The 16201-nt window shown below is 58.9% G+C and overlaps 1 protein-coding gene across 1 annotated transcript; it reads right to left on the bottom strand.

Moving 5' to 3' along the window:
- Window positions 1-7757: 7757 nt before the first annotated feature.
- Window positions 7758-15716, bottom strand: LHX5 (LIM homeobox 5). The gene is made up of 5 exons (XM_037052610.1): window positions 15544-15716; window positions 13298-13521; window positions 12398-12675; window positions 11561-11726; window positions 7758-8125 (listed from the first exon to the last, which is right to left on the bottom strand). Exons 1-5 carry the CDS (start codon window positions 15714-15716, stop codon window positions 7758-7760), a joined length of 1209 nt encoding a protein of 402 aa, XP_036908505.1.
- Between the last annotated feature and the right edge of the window lie 485 nt (window positions 15717-16201).

A 16201-nucleotide genomic window follows, 5' to 3' on the forward strand; every position in this document is an offset into this window, starting at 1 on the left:
CGAACCAAAGGGTCACCAGTTCGATTCCCAGTCAGGGCACATGCCTGGGTTGCAGCCCAGGCCCCCAGTAGGGGGTGTGCCAGAGGCAACCACACATTGATGCTTCTCTTCCCCTCCTCCTCCTTCCCTTCCCCTCTCTCTAAACATAAATAAATATTTTTAAAAGTTGTCATTTTGTTCATTGTAGATGATTTTGCATTAATTTTGATTTTCCACAACACTATATTAAAGTGCTATTAATCTTGATCACTGAGTTTTCTATATGCTCCTCTCCCCTTCTCTTTTGCATCCAAGGAGACCGCAGCACACTCGCCCCACCCTCACGCCACACACTCGCCCTGCCCTCACACAGCCTGGCTGAGTGTCGCTCTCAACACCTGGGGACTCTCTGTCTCATCACCCTCCTTCTCTACCACTCACGGCACTGTCTCCCCCAGGGATGTGTTACCCCTGTGAGGGCTGGCATCCGATCCAGTCTATTCGCATCTGTGACCCAGAGCCCAGAAGAGTGCCCAGCACACACTAGACTTTCAACAGATATTTGCTGAATGAGCGAATGAAGATTCAGAAAGTCAGGTGGAAGTCTGTACAACTTGGCTGCAGGGTCTTTAGTCTGTCCCCCCCGCACTCCCATTTCTCAGCTGAGGCCGCCGAGGCCCAGAGAGGGTGAGTAACCTAGTCACAGTCACACAGCACAGCCACGGCCGAGGCAGTCCCAAACTGAATCTCCAATGAGCTTGCGTGTCCAGTACCAAGAAGTCTCTGGTGACTTGGTGGGGGCTTGTCGGGCACAGGCGTTCCTGAAATATCATCCCCAAACTCATTGCCGCCTCAGGTTGCGTCAGGTTCGTGGGCCCTCTTTACTCTGACCTAATTCATACGTTTCTTGAAGACTTAACTGCTTTTGAGAGAGAAAACGTGATCACCACTCTAAATGGAGAGACAGTACCACTTCCCAGAGGTCAATAATAGGTGTGCTGATAAATAGAGCACAGGAACGGAAACAAAGGGATGGCGTTCCATCGTAGCCAGCCTCTGCCGGGCCGAGTCTGCAAGCCTGCCCCGGTGCCTGTCGGCTCCCCGAGTGCCAGAGGGGCGTTTAAGATGCGCAAGCACCCCAGACTCCTCCTAACTCTGGTGAGAAATCTGGCACCTGTGACGTTGCCCTGCCCTCCGCCCCCAGGGCCCCCCCTGTCCCACTCGGCAGGAATCCCTACCTTGGGTAAAGAATGGGTTTGCAGGGCCTGGCAGCGATACAGACACGGCCTTCGGGGACCCCCCAAAAGTGTGCAGGGTGAGCCCCCTCCCTCTTCCAGCAATGCCTGCCGGGGTGGGGGTCGGAGGGCGTCGGGATTGCTATAGCCAAACCCCTGAATGAACACCCCATTAGACATCAGGGATTTATTTTTTAGCTAGGTTTGGGAGTCCTGGAGGTCCCTGATTACCATAAAATTGCACTTGTTTTTTTAAATCCATATTTATTTTAGCCAGGTGAAACATAACGCCATTAGTCATTTTAAAGTGAACAACTCAGAGGCATTCAGCACCTCGGTCCAGTTCCAATCCATTCCAATGCCCCAGAAGGAGACCCGTCCCCATTAGGCAGGACTCTCCATTCTCCCTCCTCCTGGGCCCCAGCTCCCACCAGTCTGCTTTTCGTCCCCCAGGATTTGCCCGTTCTGGACGTTTCGTGTATTCCGTACACGGAATCAGACACTATGCGGTCTTCTTGGGACTGCGTTCTTTCCCTTCGCATCGTGTTTCCATGGCCCTCTTCGTCTTAGCAAGTGTCAGCCTTTCGTCCCTTTTCAGGGCCGCATAGTATTTCACCGCATAGACGTACCTCACTTTCTATATTTCCTCGTTCGTGGACAGCGCATTTCTTTTTAAACCAATCGGCCAAATAGCCTCCGTTGGGCCTTGACCTCCAGCTCGGGCCAGACCCATTCCTATCTTCCCAGGTCCTGCAACCTTCCAATGGACAGTATGGACATTTGCTTCTACATTCTCTAAGTAACAAGCTGCATTTCTGCCTCAGTAGGCTGGAAGTTTGTCCTAGTTTAAAAATTGATTTAAAGCCCTGGCTGGTGTAGCTCAGTGGATTGAGCACGGGCCTGCGAACCGAAGGATCACGGTTGGATTCCCAGTCGGGGTACATGCCTGGGTTGTGGGCCGGGTCCCAGGTCGGGGGACATGGGGGGCAACCACACATTGATGATTCTCTCCCTCTCTTCTTCTTCCCTTCCTCTCNATGGACAGTATGGACATTTGCTTCTACATTCTCTAAGTAACAAGCTGCATTTCTGCCTCAGTAGGCTGGAAGTTTGTCCTAGTTTAAAAATTGATTTAAAGCCCTGGCTGGTGTAGCTCAGTGGATTGAGCACGGGCCTGCGAACCGAAGGATCACGGTTGGATTCCCAGTCGGGGTACATGCCTGGGTTGTGGGCCGGGTCCCAGGCCGGGGGACATGGGGGGGCAACCACACATTGATGATTCTCTCCCTCTCTTCTTCTTCCCTTCCTCTCTCTCTAAAAATAAATAAATAAATAAATAAATAAAAACTTAAAAACAAAACAAAAAAAAATGATTTACAGAAGAAAAGCGGATAATGATAGCAATCATTAAGGCATCCAGTAAACAGCCATCGCTATCATTACTAGAGTATTACTATTATTATTATTATTATTAGTTTCATTCTGGGTTGATTCCTCAACAGCCTGCTCCATGCCAGGCCCTGAACTTAAACTGTTCCATATTTGTGTGCGACCTCATTTAGCCCTTACGGTGACCCCTGCCGCTCGATATTATGGTGTCCTTTCTGTGGATGGCAAAGCTGAGGCTCGCGGCTTGGGGGCGAATGGGGACAAAGACCCGACGTGGGCTGAGACGCCATGATGGGCGGAGAGCTGGGCAGAACGTGGCCGCTGCCCGGGCAGGCATCCCGAGCTTGGCCGGCTGCTTCATCTTCATTTAGTTTGGCCGTGGACTCGGGGTCCCTGCTGCTGCTTCTGAGCGAAGAGAATTTACACTGTAAGGTTTTCCTTCGGTGAAAAAAGGGATGGTGGGGAATCTGGGTGTGTCTCTAAACCGGCGCTTCAAAAACCAACCGTGCACGCCATGCTCTGGGGATGGTGCGCATTCTGGCCCCAAAGTTCTGGGCTGGGCCTGTGCGTGTTTCTGCCTAGCGCCGCCGCCCCCGCCGCCGCTGGTCCATGGCCCGCACGTTTGAGTACCGAGGGGCTAGAAGATGGAATTCTGACCCCAGCTCTGCAGTGAACCCTCTGTGGCCCCTTAGACTAGTCTCTTGCCTTCCCGGAGACTCAGTTTCTTCCCCTGGTCAATGGGGCCATTGCCTTCCATCTGGAACACTCCCCCAAGAAGGAAAAAAATAGGCACAAAGTTGTCATTTTCTGTGCGCAGCCCGGAGAGCCACAGGCCTCTCGCTGGGTGGAGCATTCCCTCCCAAAGCTCCCAGGAGCCCACGGGCAGAAGCTGGGGGAAGCAGAGGTGGTCCCGAGCCCTCACACAAAATGCAGAGAGAGAGGAGGCCAGACGTGGCTTGGCCCGAGAGACGCGGCAGGAGGGGTCCCGTTCATCACAGAAATGGCCCATTTGCAATGATCGGTTGCCCAGGTGTTAATAACGCTAATGGCATAGGAAGGGTAAACTCGGTCACTCGGCTGAACGGAAGAAATATGCAGAGAAGTGCTCGGGTTTCCATAAATCAGCCGCGTGCAGAGCTGCGAGGGAGACAGGACTTAAAATTCTGGTCAGGAGATGGGTATTCTCATAATCCGAGCTGGAGAGGTAATTTATTCTGTTTATATCTTTTTACTGCTCGCCAAGGCTTGGGCGCGGGAGCCCTCCGCAGCCATTCTGCATTTTAAATATTAGTCCTAAGCACAGTGGGTCAGCTCTCATGCTCTGTGGGGTGTTTATTTCAGGACAGGAGGACAGGAGTGGGGTCGGGGACAGCGTGCATGACCAGGGGTGGGGGTGCAGAATACACATGGTTTAACTGTGGAGCTTCGGTCAGAATTCTAGCCTAGGGGTGGGGGAGGGCGCGGGGAGGCAAGTCCCCTTTTCCCCAAAGCTGGAGGTCAGAGCCAGGGGCTAGATTGCCGCCTTACCTTCGGGTTTCGAAGTGTTTTTGCTCCTCCGGGAAATCTTTTATTTTTCAATGATAATAAGTACAGGCGATGAGGAGGTAGAGATGAACAGATACATTAATGGAGGAGGAGAGGGATGCAGAGGGAGGGAGAGGGAAGGAAACAAGGGCAAGCGTGGAGGAGAAGCGGAAGTCCTTCTGCCTTTTGACCTTGGCCGAGTTCATGATCTTGGCCAAGTTCATGAGGCTCTTTGCGCTCCTGGCTAGCTTTGTTTAACCCAGGAAGGAGGTTTGAACAAAATCAGTGAGGGCGCAGACAGCAAGGGATTGGCATTCATGGGACCTTTTCCGAAACAATCTCTTTCCGTGGCAGCTGGAGAGCGTTCATTTCATTCATCCGTCCATCCATCCATCTACATAGTGATTAGAGCCTGAAAGAGACCTAACCAGTGCCCTGTCCTGGGTCCAGGGACAATGTGGGTTCTGGAAGCAGATGGTCTTGATTTAAAACCTGGCTCTGCTCCTCCCTGGCTCTGCGACATCCCAGGGAGCTCACTCCCCCTCTTGGGCCTCAGTCTCCTCATCTGCAAAATGGGAACGACACTTGTCCTGAAGGGGCGCTGTGAGGGCTGAACTAGACTCTGGACCAGACTGGGGTAGTGGGTCTGCCAGTTTGGAGGCTTGACCAATGGGAAGCCCCAGGGCACCACGCCAGAGGGCAGGTCCAGCTGTGGGCTGTGGTTCCCGGGGGAGTGGGGGGGTGCGTGTTCAACAAGCATCTTCCTCTGATCACACTCTGAGACATAGCTGAGGGCGTCCAGGAACTAAGATTCCTTCCCGATGCTCCTCCTTCTCCACTCTGCCTTCCTTAGGAACTGCCTCCCTCGCTGAGTGCCCTCGATGTTGTGACTGACAGGTGCCCCGGTGGGGTGTCTCCTCCCTGAGCCCCTGGGCCCACTGGGCACTTGGGAGGTTGACACGAGCTCATTTTGACCAGGGCCCCCCTCTCTTCCCTGGTCATCCTTTAAGGAAATGGCTGTGTGTGGATACACGGACCTGGGGGAGGATGGGAGCAGGGATTGAACCTGGGACCTATATTTCCTGACCCTTGGCCACGGGTTAAGTGATGGACAAAAGGTCTCTGTGAGCCCATTCCACAGTAGAGCAAACCAAGGCTCAGAAAGGCGATGGCGTGACCAGCTAGATGGTCCCCTGGACCCCGCTGCCCTGCTCTGTGCCGCCACTGCCCTCCTCCCAGGTGACTTCTGCTCCCAGTCCCCGTTCCTTGTGACGCCCAGAGGAAGTTGTCCCCACATGCTCATTATGACAGTGGACATGAGCATCCCTCCTGAAGTCTGGGTTCCAGAGCCACCCTCCGAGACTGTGCGCCCCCCACCCCAGGGCCATTCCATTCAAGTGTCCCCTGGCCCAAGAGCAGGCTTCTCCCCTCTCGTTTCTCCCGGACTGAAGTTGTGGGCATGTGACAGGCACCTGCACACTCCGAGTCTTCTTTTAAAGTGAAAAAAATAAAAATAAAAATGGTCTGGAAGGAAAGGCATCAGCTACATCACCACAGTGCTTGAGACCTGGGGTGATTCCATTTCCTTCCTTTTGTTTGTCTGAAATTTCTAAGTTTTCCACAACGAGCAAGCAGCGTTTGCCGGATGCAGACAGAGGCGCGGTAGGGAGGGACAAGGACAGTGGGGCCGCCTTGCCTTATTCCTATGAAGTCCACAGGGAAGAAAAAACAGAAGAGGAGAGCTCTCCGCGTGGGCACATTCCATGGGCATCCACTTACCCCCATCTCTCTACCCCCTTCTTCTCCATGCTGCCACTCAAATGGGCAAGACCCCCACCCAAAGCAGGGGTGACAGGGACCCAGATGCAGGACACGCTCTCGGTCTTATCGCCTTCATCTGCAGTGTCTGAGTTGGAAGAGAATGTCGGGAGCGTCCTTTCTGATCCCTTTCATGGGCAGGGAAACTGAGGCAAAGAGGGAGGGGCTTCTCTTTAGGAAGTGGCCCCAGGCCCCCTGAAGCTTGCCTTCCATCCTGCTGACTCACGTACATGACAGCACGTACAGTGTGAGGATGGCAGAGTGGCACCATCTCCCTGCTCTCTGTGGGGACACACCTGTCCTAACACAGCCTGGCAGATAACAAGCATCTTAGCAGCCTGGTGGGTTTTTAAAAAATGTTCATGTAACTGATTTTTGCCACCTGGAATCGCATGGGGGCATAATTAAGAGTGAAGCTAGAATTTATGTACTTATTTTTGACATGCGGGGGGACCAACAAATCACAGTCACACATCTATTCATTCGCCAACCATTTGGAAGGGTTACTATCTATGCGCCAGGCAGGTCCGTGGGAGACGGGTGTTATTACATAAAGCCCGGGGAGACTGCGCCCAGTGCACTGTAGCTGTCAAAACACACAGCAGCTACTTTCCCCACCCAGTAGTTTCCGAAAGAACTCACTTAGACAAGGGGAGGCCTTTGCACCCATCGAGTCTGTTTTATGTTAGAAACAAGAGCTAGAGAAGAGAATGATTCCCATTCAGGTGGAGTTGGCTACAAAGACGGGCGCAAAAAAAAAAAGAAAGAAAACCACGCGGCACTGAGGGAAAAAAAGATTTTTTTTATTAATCTTTCTTTTTAGAAAAGTTGATTTTTTGTTTTTTTGTGATTTTTTTTAGGTAAACCTCTTTCTGCTTCCCCTCCCTCACTCTGCCCGCCCTCCTCTTAAAAATATAAAAATGTCCAGCCCCAGATAACTAGAGTACAATAAATAAACAGTAAACACAAAAACATACTTTATTTGTTTCTTCTTTATACAAAATAAGGAAACTAGAAGCGTCCAACTTCCAAAAAAGTATAATACTGTACATCCTGACGACCAGGCCTCCAGGCCCTGGGTCTGTGGGCCGGAGCCCAGAAATCTTGGCGCCTTGCCCCGGGCGGGGAGGGGAGAGCAGGATGGGCGAGTATTCCAGGGCGGCCCGGACCCCCGGGCTCCCAAGAAATGTCCATGGAAGGAAGGAGGGGCTGGTCTGGCCCAAGGCTGGCCAATGTTCGGACCGTCCCACCTTCCCGGAAAAGCTGACCTTGAGCCTGAAGAGTGGCCACCAGGGGGCGCCAACGCGCAGGTGGATTTGCCTTCCTCCCCGCACCCCGTTCAGGCGTGTGGCTCGCTCTCTCCATCTCTCCTCTCGTCCTCATTCTGCTCCCTTTCCTCTCTCTCCCTCCAATCTCTTTTTTCTTACCATCTCGTTTGAAAGACGGGGAAAGCAGAGTGAGAAATAAGATGACAGCAATGCCAGTCCGATGGCAGGGGGCGCGGAGCGGGGGCGCACGGAATTCGTCCCCGCCCCTTGGCCTCCACCCTCTCTTGCTCCACAGAGGTGGCGGGTGGGGGTGGGGGGGGTCGCGGGAAGTCTGGTGCGTGCTTGAGACCTCTTGACCTCCTGCAGGATGGACTTTGGTCCCAAGAAATGGCTCGCGGCTGCCAGGAGAGCGCTGGCGCAGGGCTGGGGGTCCCGGAGAGCCCGCGCGGTGGTGGGGAGGGTCGCCCCCGCTGCGCTGCACAGCCAAGGAGCAGCTGCGGGTTGAGGAGGCTGCGTCCCGGAGGCGCGGCCCCGGCCGGTGGCCTTACCACACGGCGGCCTCGTTGAGCTCGGGGTTGGGATGCGACAGGGGTCCGCTGTAGCCGCTGGCGCCGCTCATGGGGAAAGGCGGGCTGGGCCCCCCGCTGAACACCTCGCCGGGCAGAGGGTGCAGCGCACCCGGCAGGCCTGGCTCGGGGCTCGGCGTGTCCGGGTGCGAGATCATGTCGGTGAACCTGGGGTTGTCGGCGGCGTGCGGCCCCGCCAGCGGCGGCTCCAGGGCTCCCAGCGGCGTCGAGCCGGGCCCCGAGGCGGCCAGGAAGCTGGAGTCGGCCGGGGACTGCGCCTGCGACGGCGGGCCGTGCGCGAAGAAGTCGTAGTTGCCTCCTGGCGCGTAGTAGTCGCCTTGGTAGTCTGCGGAAGGGAGGGAGGAGATAGGGAGAGCGTGAGAGATGCGGGCCGCAGCGAGAAACTCAGGGGACCAGGGAAGGGGACCCGGGAGACGTGGCCAAAGTTGGGCAAGCCTGGTTGGGGCCTCCTGGAGAGGACGTTAATGGGGGACAGCGAGACACTGACTTGAGGTTAGAGACTGGCAGAGAGGGAGACCCAGTGGAAGCGTCCGAGAGGCAGACCCAGGGGTCCGGATCTGGAGAGAGGCAACGAGGAACGACGAAAAGGGAGAGACTTAAACGTGGGAGACAGAACCAGAGAGATGCGGACTTGGGCGGGAAGTCCCCTGACTCCCGGACATGGAGAGAGAAGTAGAGACAGGGTCTCAGTTGGTGACAGACGCGCAGGGAGCGAGAGATGCGGAAACCTCGAGAGCCAGGGACCGCGGGTGAGAGATCCTCAGAGGACAGAGTGAAAAGGGGCTGAAAAGGGGGCCGGGCTGCGAGGCCCCGGAGTCAGAGAGACAGGGTGCAAGATGAGAAAAGAGACCCAGCGATGGGCGCCATGGAGAGACTGGAGGTTGAGCAAGATCGTCCAGGAGACACTGGGAAACTGTAGAACACATGTGGAAAACCCAGTAACCTGGAGACCTGGAGGTTAAGAGCCCAGGAGAGGAACAAGGAGGCCGTGCAGGGGCGGTGCAGGGGCGGAGCCGCCCCCTGCAGCGGCCAGGCCAGGGAGAAGCCAGGAGCCGGGCCTCTGCCGCAGGGAGAAGGGGCAGCCCAGCACCCTGTCCTTCGGCCTCTGCACCCCAACCCAGCATCTGCCCAGGAAAATACGCAGGTTGTCTGACCGTTTGCACCCACGTTGCTGGGCCTGGAACCCAGAAGGCTGAGCCCCAGTGACTGGGGAGACCAAGAGGAGGAGAGGGACTCGGCATTCTCTGAGAGCGCCACGGGGTCACCCGGGGAAAGGCTGGGTCCTCCAGCCTCACTCTGGGGTGGGCTGGCCGGGACTCCCAAGGTCTGAAGTATTTGGGAACACGGGGCTCCTTTGAGAATCTGGTGATAGTTTGGGGGCACAGATGTGTGTTCTGCCCACAAATTCAGGAGACCCGGACCATCCTCAACAAATTGTTTCTGACCTTCGCTCAGGGCTCAACCCGTTCCTCTCCCCCCAGGTCAGCCCCGGAAGGGTCGGGGTATGGGACCCCGTGAAAGGAGCACTTTGTAGCCCCACACTGGTGGCAATAACCCGCTTTGTACGGCGGGAAAACCAGCGCACCCGGCGGCTGGAGTCTCCTTGGCAAACCCACAACCCCTGCTTAGCCCTGGGGTCTCCGTCCGCGGGAGAGTCCCGCCCCACTCCCAAATCAGTACAAACGGAGGTGTCTAGAGGGGAGGCTTGGAGATGATTTAGGCAACAGCTAAAAACGGCCGCCAATTACTTTTTCAGAACCACTCATTCCATTCTCGCCGAAATCAAAGCACAAGGTTGGAAGCGCGAGTGTGGGGCTCCTGAGGGACTGGGATGGGGGCCGGCCCGGGCCCGCAACGAGCCGGTCCGCCGGCGAGGACCGCGGCCCCCGCGCGGAGCGCGCCGCCTCCGCCCATATGGCGGCCGGGCCGGAGGTAATTGGAACAAACGCCGTCTGAAAAGGGCACAAAAGCCGCAGCTGGAGCTTTGTCCGCGCTCCCACGGGGAGCCGCCGGCCCGCCGCCCGGCCCCTTTCTCGCCCGCTGCCGGCCGCCGCCGCCGCTGCCGGGATCTCCCAGCGCGGATTAGGCGGGGCTGCCTCCCCGGGTTTGGGGGTCCTGCCCCTCCCCCCAACTCCGGGGGAAGAGGGGGCCCGCTCGTCCAGGTCCCACCCCGAGCCAGCAGACGCCCGGTTAAAGGCGGGTGTTGGGGGGTGGTGGAGGGGGCCTCCCTGTCCTGGGGAAGCCTTGGCTAATGATCCGGGTGGGGAGAAGACGCCCGACCGGTACCGCCCCGGCACCTGCCGAGATTTTGTGCGCAAGGAGACAGAGTTCGGTGGACAGGATCCCAGAGCGGAGACCCCAGGACCGTCCGCCATCCGGGCTGTCGTGGGCATCTGCAGCCCCCACAGCCTGGGCCCTGACATCGCCCAGTCTGTCCCCCAAGCACAGCCGCACATTCTGCCTACAATTTCTAGGGACCGTGGCCAGACCTGAAAATCGAACCTTCCAGCCCTGCGAGTGTACCAAAGCCGGTATCTGCTTTCCTGCGTCTCGCCCTCGCCATCAGCCCCACTTTTCTAAGAGAAGTCGCTTCTCCCCAAACTGAGCTACTAAGCAGCCCCCCCACCCCCACCCCACAGGCCTATGGCACTGAGCAACTCAGATCAGAGACCCCTCTCTGGCAGAGGCGCTCCTGGGGGCTCCCCAAATTCAGAGGCTCAGGAACAGAGAGGGTGGTGCCTTCCTAGAGCCCACAAGCCTGGGAAGTGGAGGTTGGTGAGCAAATGCCGAAAAGCACAGGGAGGCTGGAAAGCCCTTGGGGGTGGTGGTGGCTGGAACGGATCTCTGCCAAGCGAGCGGGAGGAAATGAAGGGGTGGGGAGAAGGAGAGGAGGAGGGGAGCGGGATGGAGGCAGAGAAGGGGCTGACCAAGATGAAAGTTCACCCAGGCCTGAGCCCGGTGACATCACCCGCAGAATTGCTCTTTGCAAACTCCCGCTCCCGGCCCTGCAGCCCCAAGGCAGGGAGTGGATAACTGGGTAACTGGGTCGACCCAGTCCTTGAGCCCCCAGCCTCCACTAAATGCTGGTCTGCTTGGGGCTCGAGAGAGGGCTGGAGTCCTGCCCAGAGCACGACTCAGGACCACTGGTGCCAGAGGCTGTGTGCACAGGCCCTGGAGCCGCAGAACCCGAGTCCAGTTGACGCCTTGGAAGCTGGCAAGCGGGCCACAGGCCTCACCTCCTGGCCTCTCCCACCAGCACCACCCGCCCGCGCCCGAGTTCCTGTAGTGTCCAGCACGCGGGGCTGCAGGGGAGGGCAGGAGGGATGGCGGGTGGGGGGGGGGCGCAGGGGGCTTGCGGATTTGTGAGTGCCCAACTTGGAATGACAGGTGGGAGTGTGTGCGCCAGCGGAGCTCTCTGGGTGTACTTGTCAGTTAGTGTACCTCGGGTAGAGTGTCCCTGTGGGTGGTCAAGTGCGACCCTGTGCCTAGATTTGTGTACCTGAGGGAGGGTGCCCACGTGTCCCGTGTGGGTGTGTGTGGCTGCTTGTCTGATGGTGTGCGTTACTGACCAGGTGTCTTGACTTTGCATCCAGGAAGTGTCTGCGGGTGAGTGTGTGTGTGTTTGTCAAGGTGTGTCCGTTATTGTCCTGCGTGGAGAGAAGGGAGGGAGGGGGTCCCTGGGCAGCTAAGAGCTGGGATCGGCTCTGCACCCACGGCCCCCCCAAAAGGGCGAGGGCCTCTGTGTCGCGAGGCCTCTTACCTCCGTAGTAGGTGTACGGAGTGGACCCCAACATTTCAGACTCGTCCAAGCGGCCACCCAGTGGACGCATGCGCCTTGGACTCCGGAAGAAGGCGTGTCTCCGGGCGCCCAGCGCGCTCAGCTGTTTCATCCTGCGCTCTTTGGACCGTCGGTTCTGGAACCACACCTGGGACGGAGGAGGGGGCTGTGAGCTCGGTCGGGGGTTATCTTCTCCCTGCCTGGGCTGCTCCCCCTGGGTCCTAGCGCCTCCTTTCTCCAAGACTGTCCTGCGAGTGGGGGTGGGGGGTGGGGTGGCCGGATTAGGCCATAGGGGTGGAGAGGGGCCTCGGAGAACCAGCCAAGGGTGAAGGATTTCGCGGACCCTTGGGGCGACTCATAAAGACTTGGGCTTCCTGGTCCTCGCCCGCCCTCGGTCTGACGGCTTTATAAAGGCCTCCTGCCCGGCCTTGCTCTGGACTGGGCCCCTCGGCTTCCCAGCCGGACTCTGGTTAAAGCCGTTTGTGTCTGCCTGTTTGCCCAAGCACTGGATCGGGCAGGAGGCAGGTGAGGAACATCGCCTCCTTCTCAGCTAGGTAGATAAGAGGACGGGAGGGGTCTGCCCCCAGCGAGGCTTACAGCCCTTCTGGAACCGGCAGCGGTGAGATCCGGAGAGGCGAACTGACTAGTGTGACTTTGGCTAAGAGTGTGACCAGTCGGCCCTGACCTGGAGCGCACCATCCGCCCCGAGAACCGGAATCGAAATCGTGCGCAAAGCAGGGCGAGACACTCCTCCGAGCCTCCCAGCTCCGGGACGCTGCGGGCTGGGCAAGGGCAGTGGTGCCCCGGCCTGGGCCGCACCTGGATGACACGCATGTTGAGACCCGTCTCCTGCGCCAGCTGCTCGCGGATGTGGCGCGTGGGCTTGGGCGTGGCGGCAAAGGCGGCCTTGAGCGTCTCCAGCTGCTTGGCTTTGATGGTGGTGCGCGGGCCCCGCCGCTTGGTGCCGGAGTTCTGCTCCTCGTTCTCGTTGTTGGCCGTCTCCTTGTCCGACGACGTGGAGTTGTCCGTCTCCTTGGGGTCGTCCTGGAGCGGGTCCTGGAGGTCCGGGGACAAACTGCGGTCCGTACAGGACGACACTACAGGCGGACGGAACGGGAAGGGGACAGTAGAGTGAGCGGGGAGCCCCAAGGCCTCTCCAACCCGGTAGCCGGTTCTAGCCGGCCCAGGCCACGGAGGGCTGAGCTGGGTTCCCTCTAAAACCAGGCCGCAGCCCCTCCCCCAGGGGCAGGTGCCCGCCCACGCCCTCCAGGCGGGCTGGGCCTTTGGAGGGGCCCTTCTCTGCCCTTCTCAGAGCTCTATCTCAGCAGATTGCCTGGGTAAGGAGAGGTACACCCTCTGGAGAGCCTGGCCTTCTTCGAGAGGGGCCGGAAGGAGGGTGCATTTGCCCTCGGGGCCTGGGATCTTCCTTTCCCTTCTCTCCGAGTGGCCTCCCAGCGCGGGGAGAAATGACCAGGAGCTCAAAAAGGAGGACGTGGAAATGGCCCAGATTCCAATTGGACAAGGTGGCAACTTGGAAAAGGCTCCCGAATTGGGGACAGGAAGAAAGGAAGGAGCTGGCATCCCGGCGTCCTGAGGACTGGCTGGGAACGTCGAGTCTCTCCCCCAGCACCCGGCTTCAGCCTCGCCCGAGACCTGCCTGGCGGGTGACCGGGAGTGAAGCGCTCTGGGTGGGCATTGCGGGAGGGGCGGGGCCCCTACCTGAGTTGAGGCTCCCCTCCTTGAGGCTGGACGAGCTCAGGTAGTCGTCCTTGCACACGAACTTGTTCTCGTCGATGACGTAGAGCTCCTCGCCCGTGGACAGCTGCTTGTTGCACACCATGCAGGTGAAGCAGTTGAGGTGGAAGACTTTACTGCGGGCCTTGCGCACCAGGTCGCTGGGCGAGATACCTTGCGCACAGCCCGCGCACTTAGTGCCAAAGCGCCTGCGGACACAGCACAGCCGGTCATCCCAGGCAGCCCGAGGTCCGGGCCTCGCCAGCCCCTCACCTCTTCCCACTCTCCCTAGCTTCGGAGAAGTCTCCACTTCCGTAACTGTGCAATGGGACTCCAATCTGGTGCTCCCTAGCTGAGCACAAGTGAGACAAACGTCCTGGGCTGTTCTTGGGGCTGGGACCGGTATGCCACCTTTAGGTTTATTTGGACCCCACTGGGCTTAGAGCAGAGAGCACCGCCTTCGGCCAGGCGGAGGGCCCAAAGCACTCCAAGATGCTCCCCGTGCCCCCCACATCCATCTGGGATGCTCAAGGCAAACTAGCCTCTCCAGGTCACGAAGGCTTTTTAAGTCAGCCAGGCAGGATATGGACCACTTCTTGGCTTTACCTCCTGGATCCTTTCCAGTCCGCTGGGGCCCTGGAAGGACCCATGGGCCTAACTGGCTGGTTCTAGCAACGGTGCGGGGAGCCCCTCTCCTGACCTGCACCTGAGCAGAAAGGAGGGGAACCTTCTGCTGTTCCCAGCACCACCAGCACCGGAGGCTTCCAGGCCCTGCCTGGGGAGACACCAGAGCTGGTCCGGAGCCTGGGGACAGCAGGGCCCCAGGACAGTGGACTCTGAGAAGCAGGGACCAGACCGCAGCTCCAGCCCTCCCCTGAATCTCTGGCCCTGGCAGGCGGGCAGCGGGAAAATGTGACCAGGAGGCGATTCTGCACCTGCAAGGCCAGCACGCAGATCGCGCACATCCACCCCTTCTCCACGTTCCGGGTTTAAGTCCTTTTCTTTTTTTCTTCTTCGAGTGCAAGGAGAAGGCTGGCCTCCTCCGGAGTGGGTGGTGCAGAGAGACAGTAATAGGGGTGAGGTGCAGGCCGGGGGGAGGGAGAGCACCTCTTCTCACACCCAGGTCTCTAAACAGGGTGAATTTGGGTGACGTTGATGTAGTGAGAGCATTAGAAGCCATAAGTCACTTTTGGCCTTATCCAGCTAGCGAATTGGCCATATGTACCTTATCAAAAATCATTAGGCGCGCTGCAAGCATCGCCACATTAGGGACCTCGGTTCCCTGGGCCCAGAGTTTACACGTGTAGAGGCGCGGCTGACATTTTCTCCTATTCACATTCCCCAGCGCCGAGCAGCTGGGGCGGGCGGCAGCCTTGCTCCTTGGTGTTAATCACGCCCCCCTTCCCAGGGCGCCTGGGCGCCGGAATTCGCACTCACAAAGCCCGCTTTCTCTCGCTGCGTGGAAGCCGGCAGGGCTGAGCTGCCGAAAACCCCACAGCCTCCAGGCCACACTTCGGCAATTCCAGTCCGGGGAAACTGAGGCTCAGAGAGACGATCGTCCCCGGCCTGCCTCCTGTGGGCAGCAGGGGGAGGTGACACAGCCCAGGCTAGACCCCCACCCCCCAAGTCCTCATTCTCTGCTTGGATTTCGTGGCTACTTTTCAACATGGGAGAAAATATTTCAGGGGCTGGGTGAGGACACCAGGAGGTAAAGGTTCCCTCCCCCCAACCTCAGAGGGAACCGTCCGGGCTGCGCCCTCTCTGGAGCTGGGAAGTTTGGGTTCGTTCAGGAGGGATCTGAGAGCCCGGCTGCTGCCGCCAGAAGGGCCGCCTCTGGGCCTGGGGGTGGGGGAAGCCACCAACCACCCCTAACTTTGCGAAAAGCTTTCCTCTCTCAGAATCGGGCTTGTGGCTTCCACCCTGGAATTGCAGCCTCGGGGGAGGAGCAGGGGCGGGTGGGGAGCAAGTTTGGCCGGGCTTCCTTCCCCGCTGCACCTCCGAGCCCAGCCGGCCTGGAGGAGCAAGCATGAGGCGGAGAAGCAGCTTCCTTGTTGCTCTGCCCCGAGTCGAGTTCTTTCCTTGACCAAGGACAGGGGAGAGCAGTGGGCTCTCCCGCTCCCCGGGAGAGCTGGCGAGCCCTGGAGGCTGGGAGGGGGCTCCGTGGTTTACCCTTCCCCGGCGCCCCAATGGAGCGCGCGCGGGTGGGGCGCGCAGGCTGCACGGCCTCTTACCTGAAGAAGTCATTTTTGCAATAGAGCTTGCCCTCGCGCGAGAAGCACTTCTCCGAGAGGTTGGTCTTGCACTCGCAGCACTGGACGCATTTGATGTGCCACGCGCGGTCCAGCACGTTCAGCAGAAAGCGGTCGAGGATGGGCCGCTCGCAGCCGGCACAGTGCACCATCATAGCCCCGCGCCCCGGCGGCTCGGGCCGCCTTGCCCTCCGTTTGGGCCCCCGGCCCTCGGGCCCCTGGGCCCACCGCTGCGCTCCGCCTCTCCTCTGGGCTGCCGCCGGGCGAGTCCCGTCCGGACCAAGACTCAGCCGGTCAAGTCCTTGGGTGATGGCTGGCCTGGCGCTGGGCCGCCCGGGGTGGGGTGGGGAGGGGTGGCGTTCACAGCCTCATGCCCTGGGCAGCGCGCCCCAGCGCTGGTTACGAGCTCCCCCAGGTGTCTTGGGTGGCTGCTGGCCTCGGCGCTGCGGAGCGGCTTTCCCCGGTGGCGGAGGCGCCGGCACTTTCCCCCACTTTCAAGCGGTCCAGATCCTCATCTTTGTCTGGCCGCCGCCTAATTCGCGCATCCTTATTCAGATTTGGTGACGTGGCGCAGCACGTAGGGGGCCCGCCGGCCAATGGGTGCGCGGTGGCCATGGCAACCTCTTAAATTTATAGCATA

This window comes from Sturnira hondurensis, unplaced genomic scaffold, assembly GCF_014824575.4.
Source record: "Sturnira hondurensis isolate 20B ecotype Veracruz unplaced genomic scaffold, ASM1482457v3 Scaffold0007406, whole genome shotgun sequence".
Lineage (NCBI taxonomy): Eukaryota > Metazoa > Chordata > Mammalia > Chiroptera > Phyllostomidae > Sturnira > Sturnira hondurensis.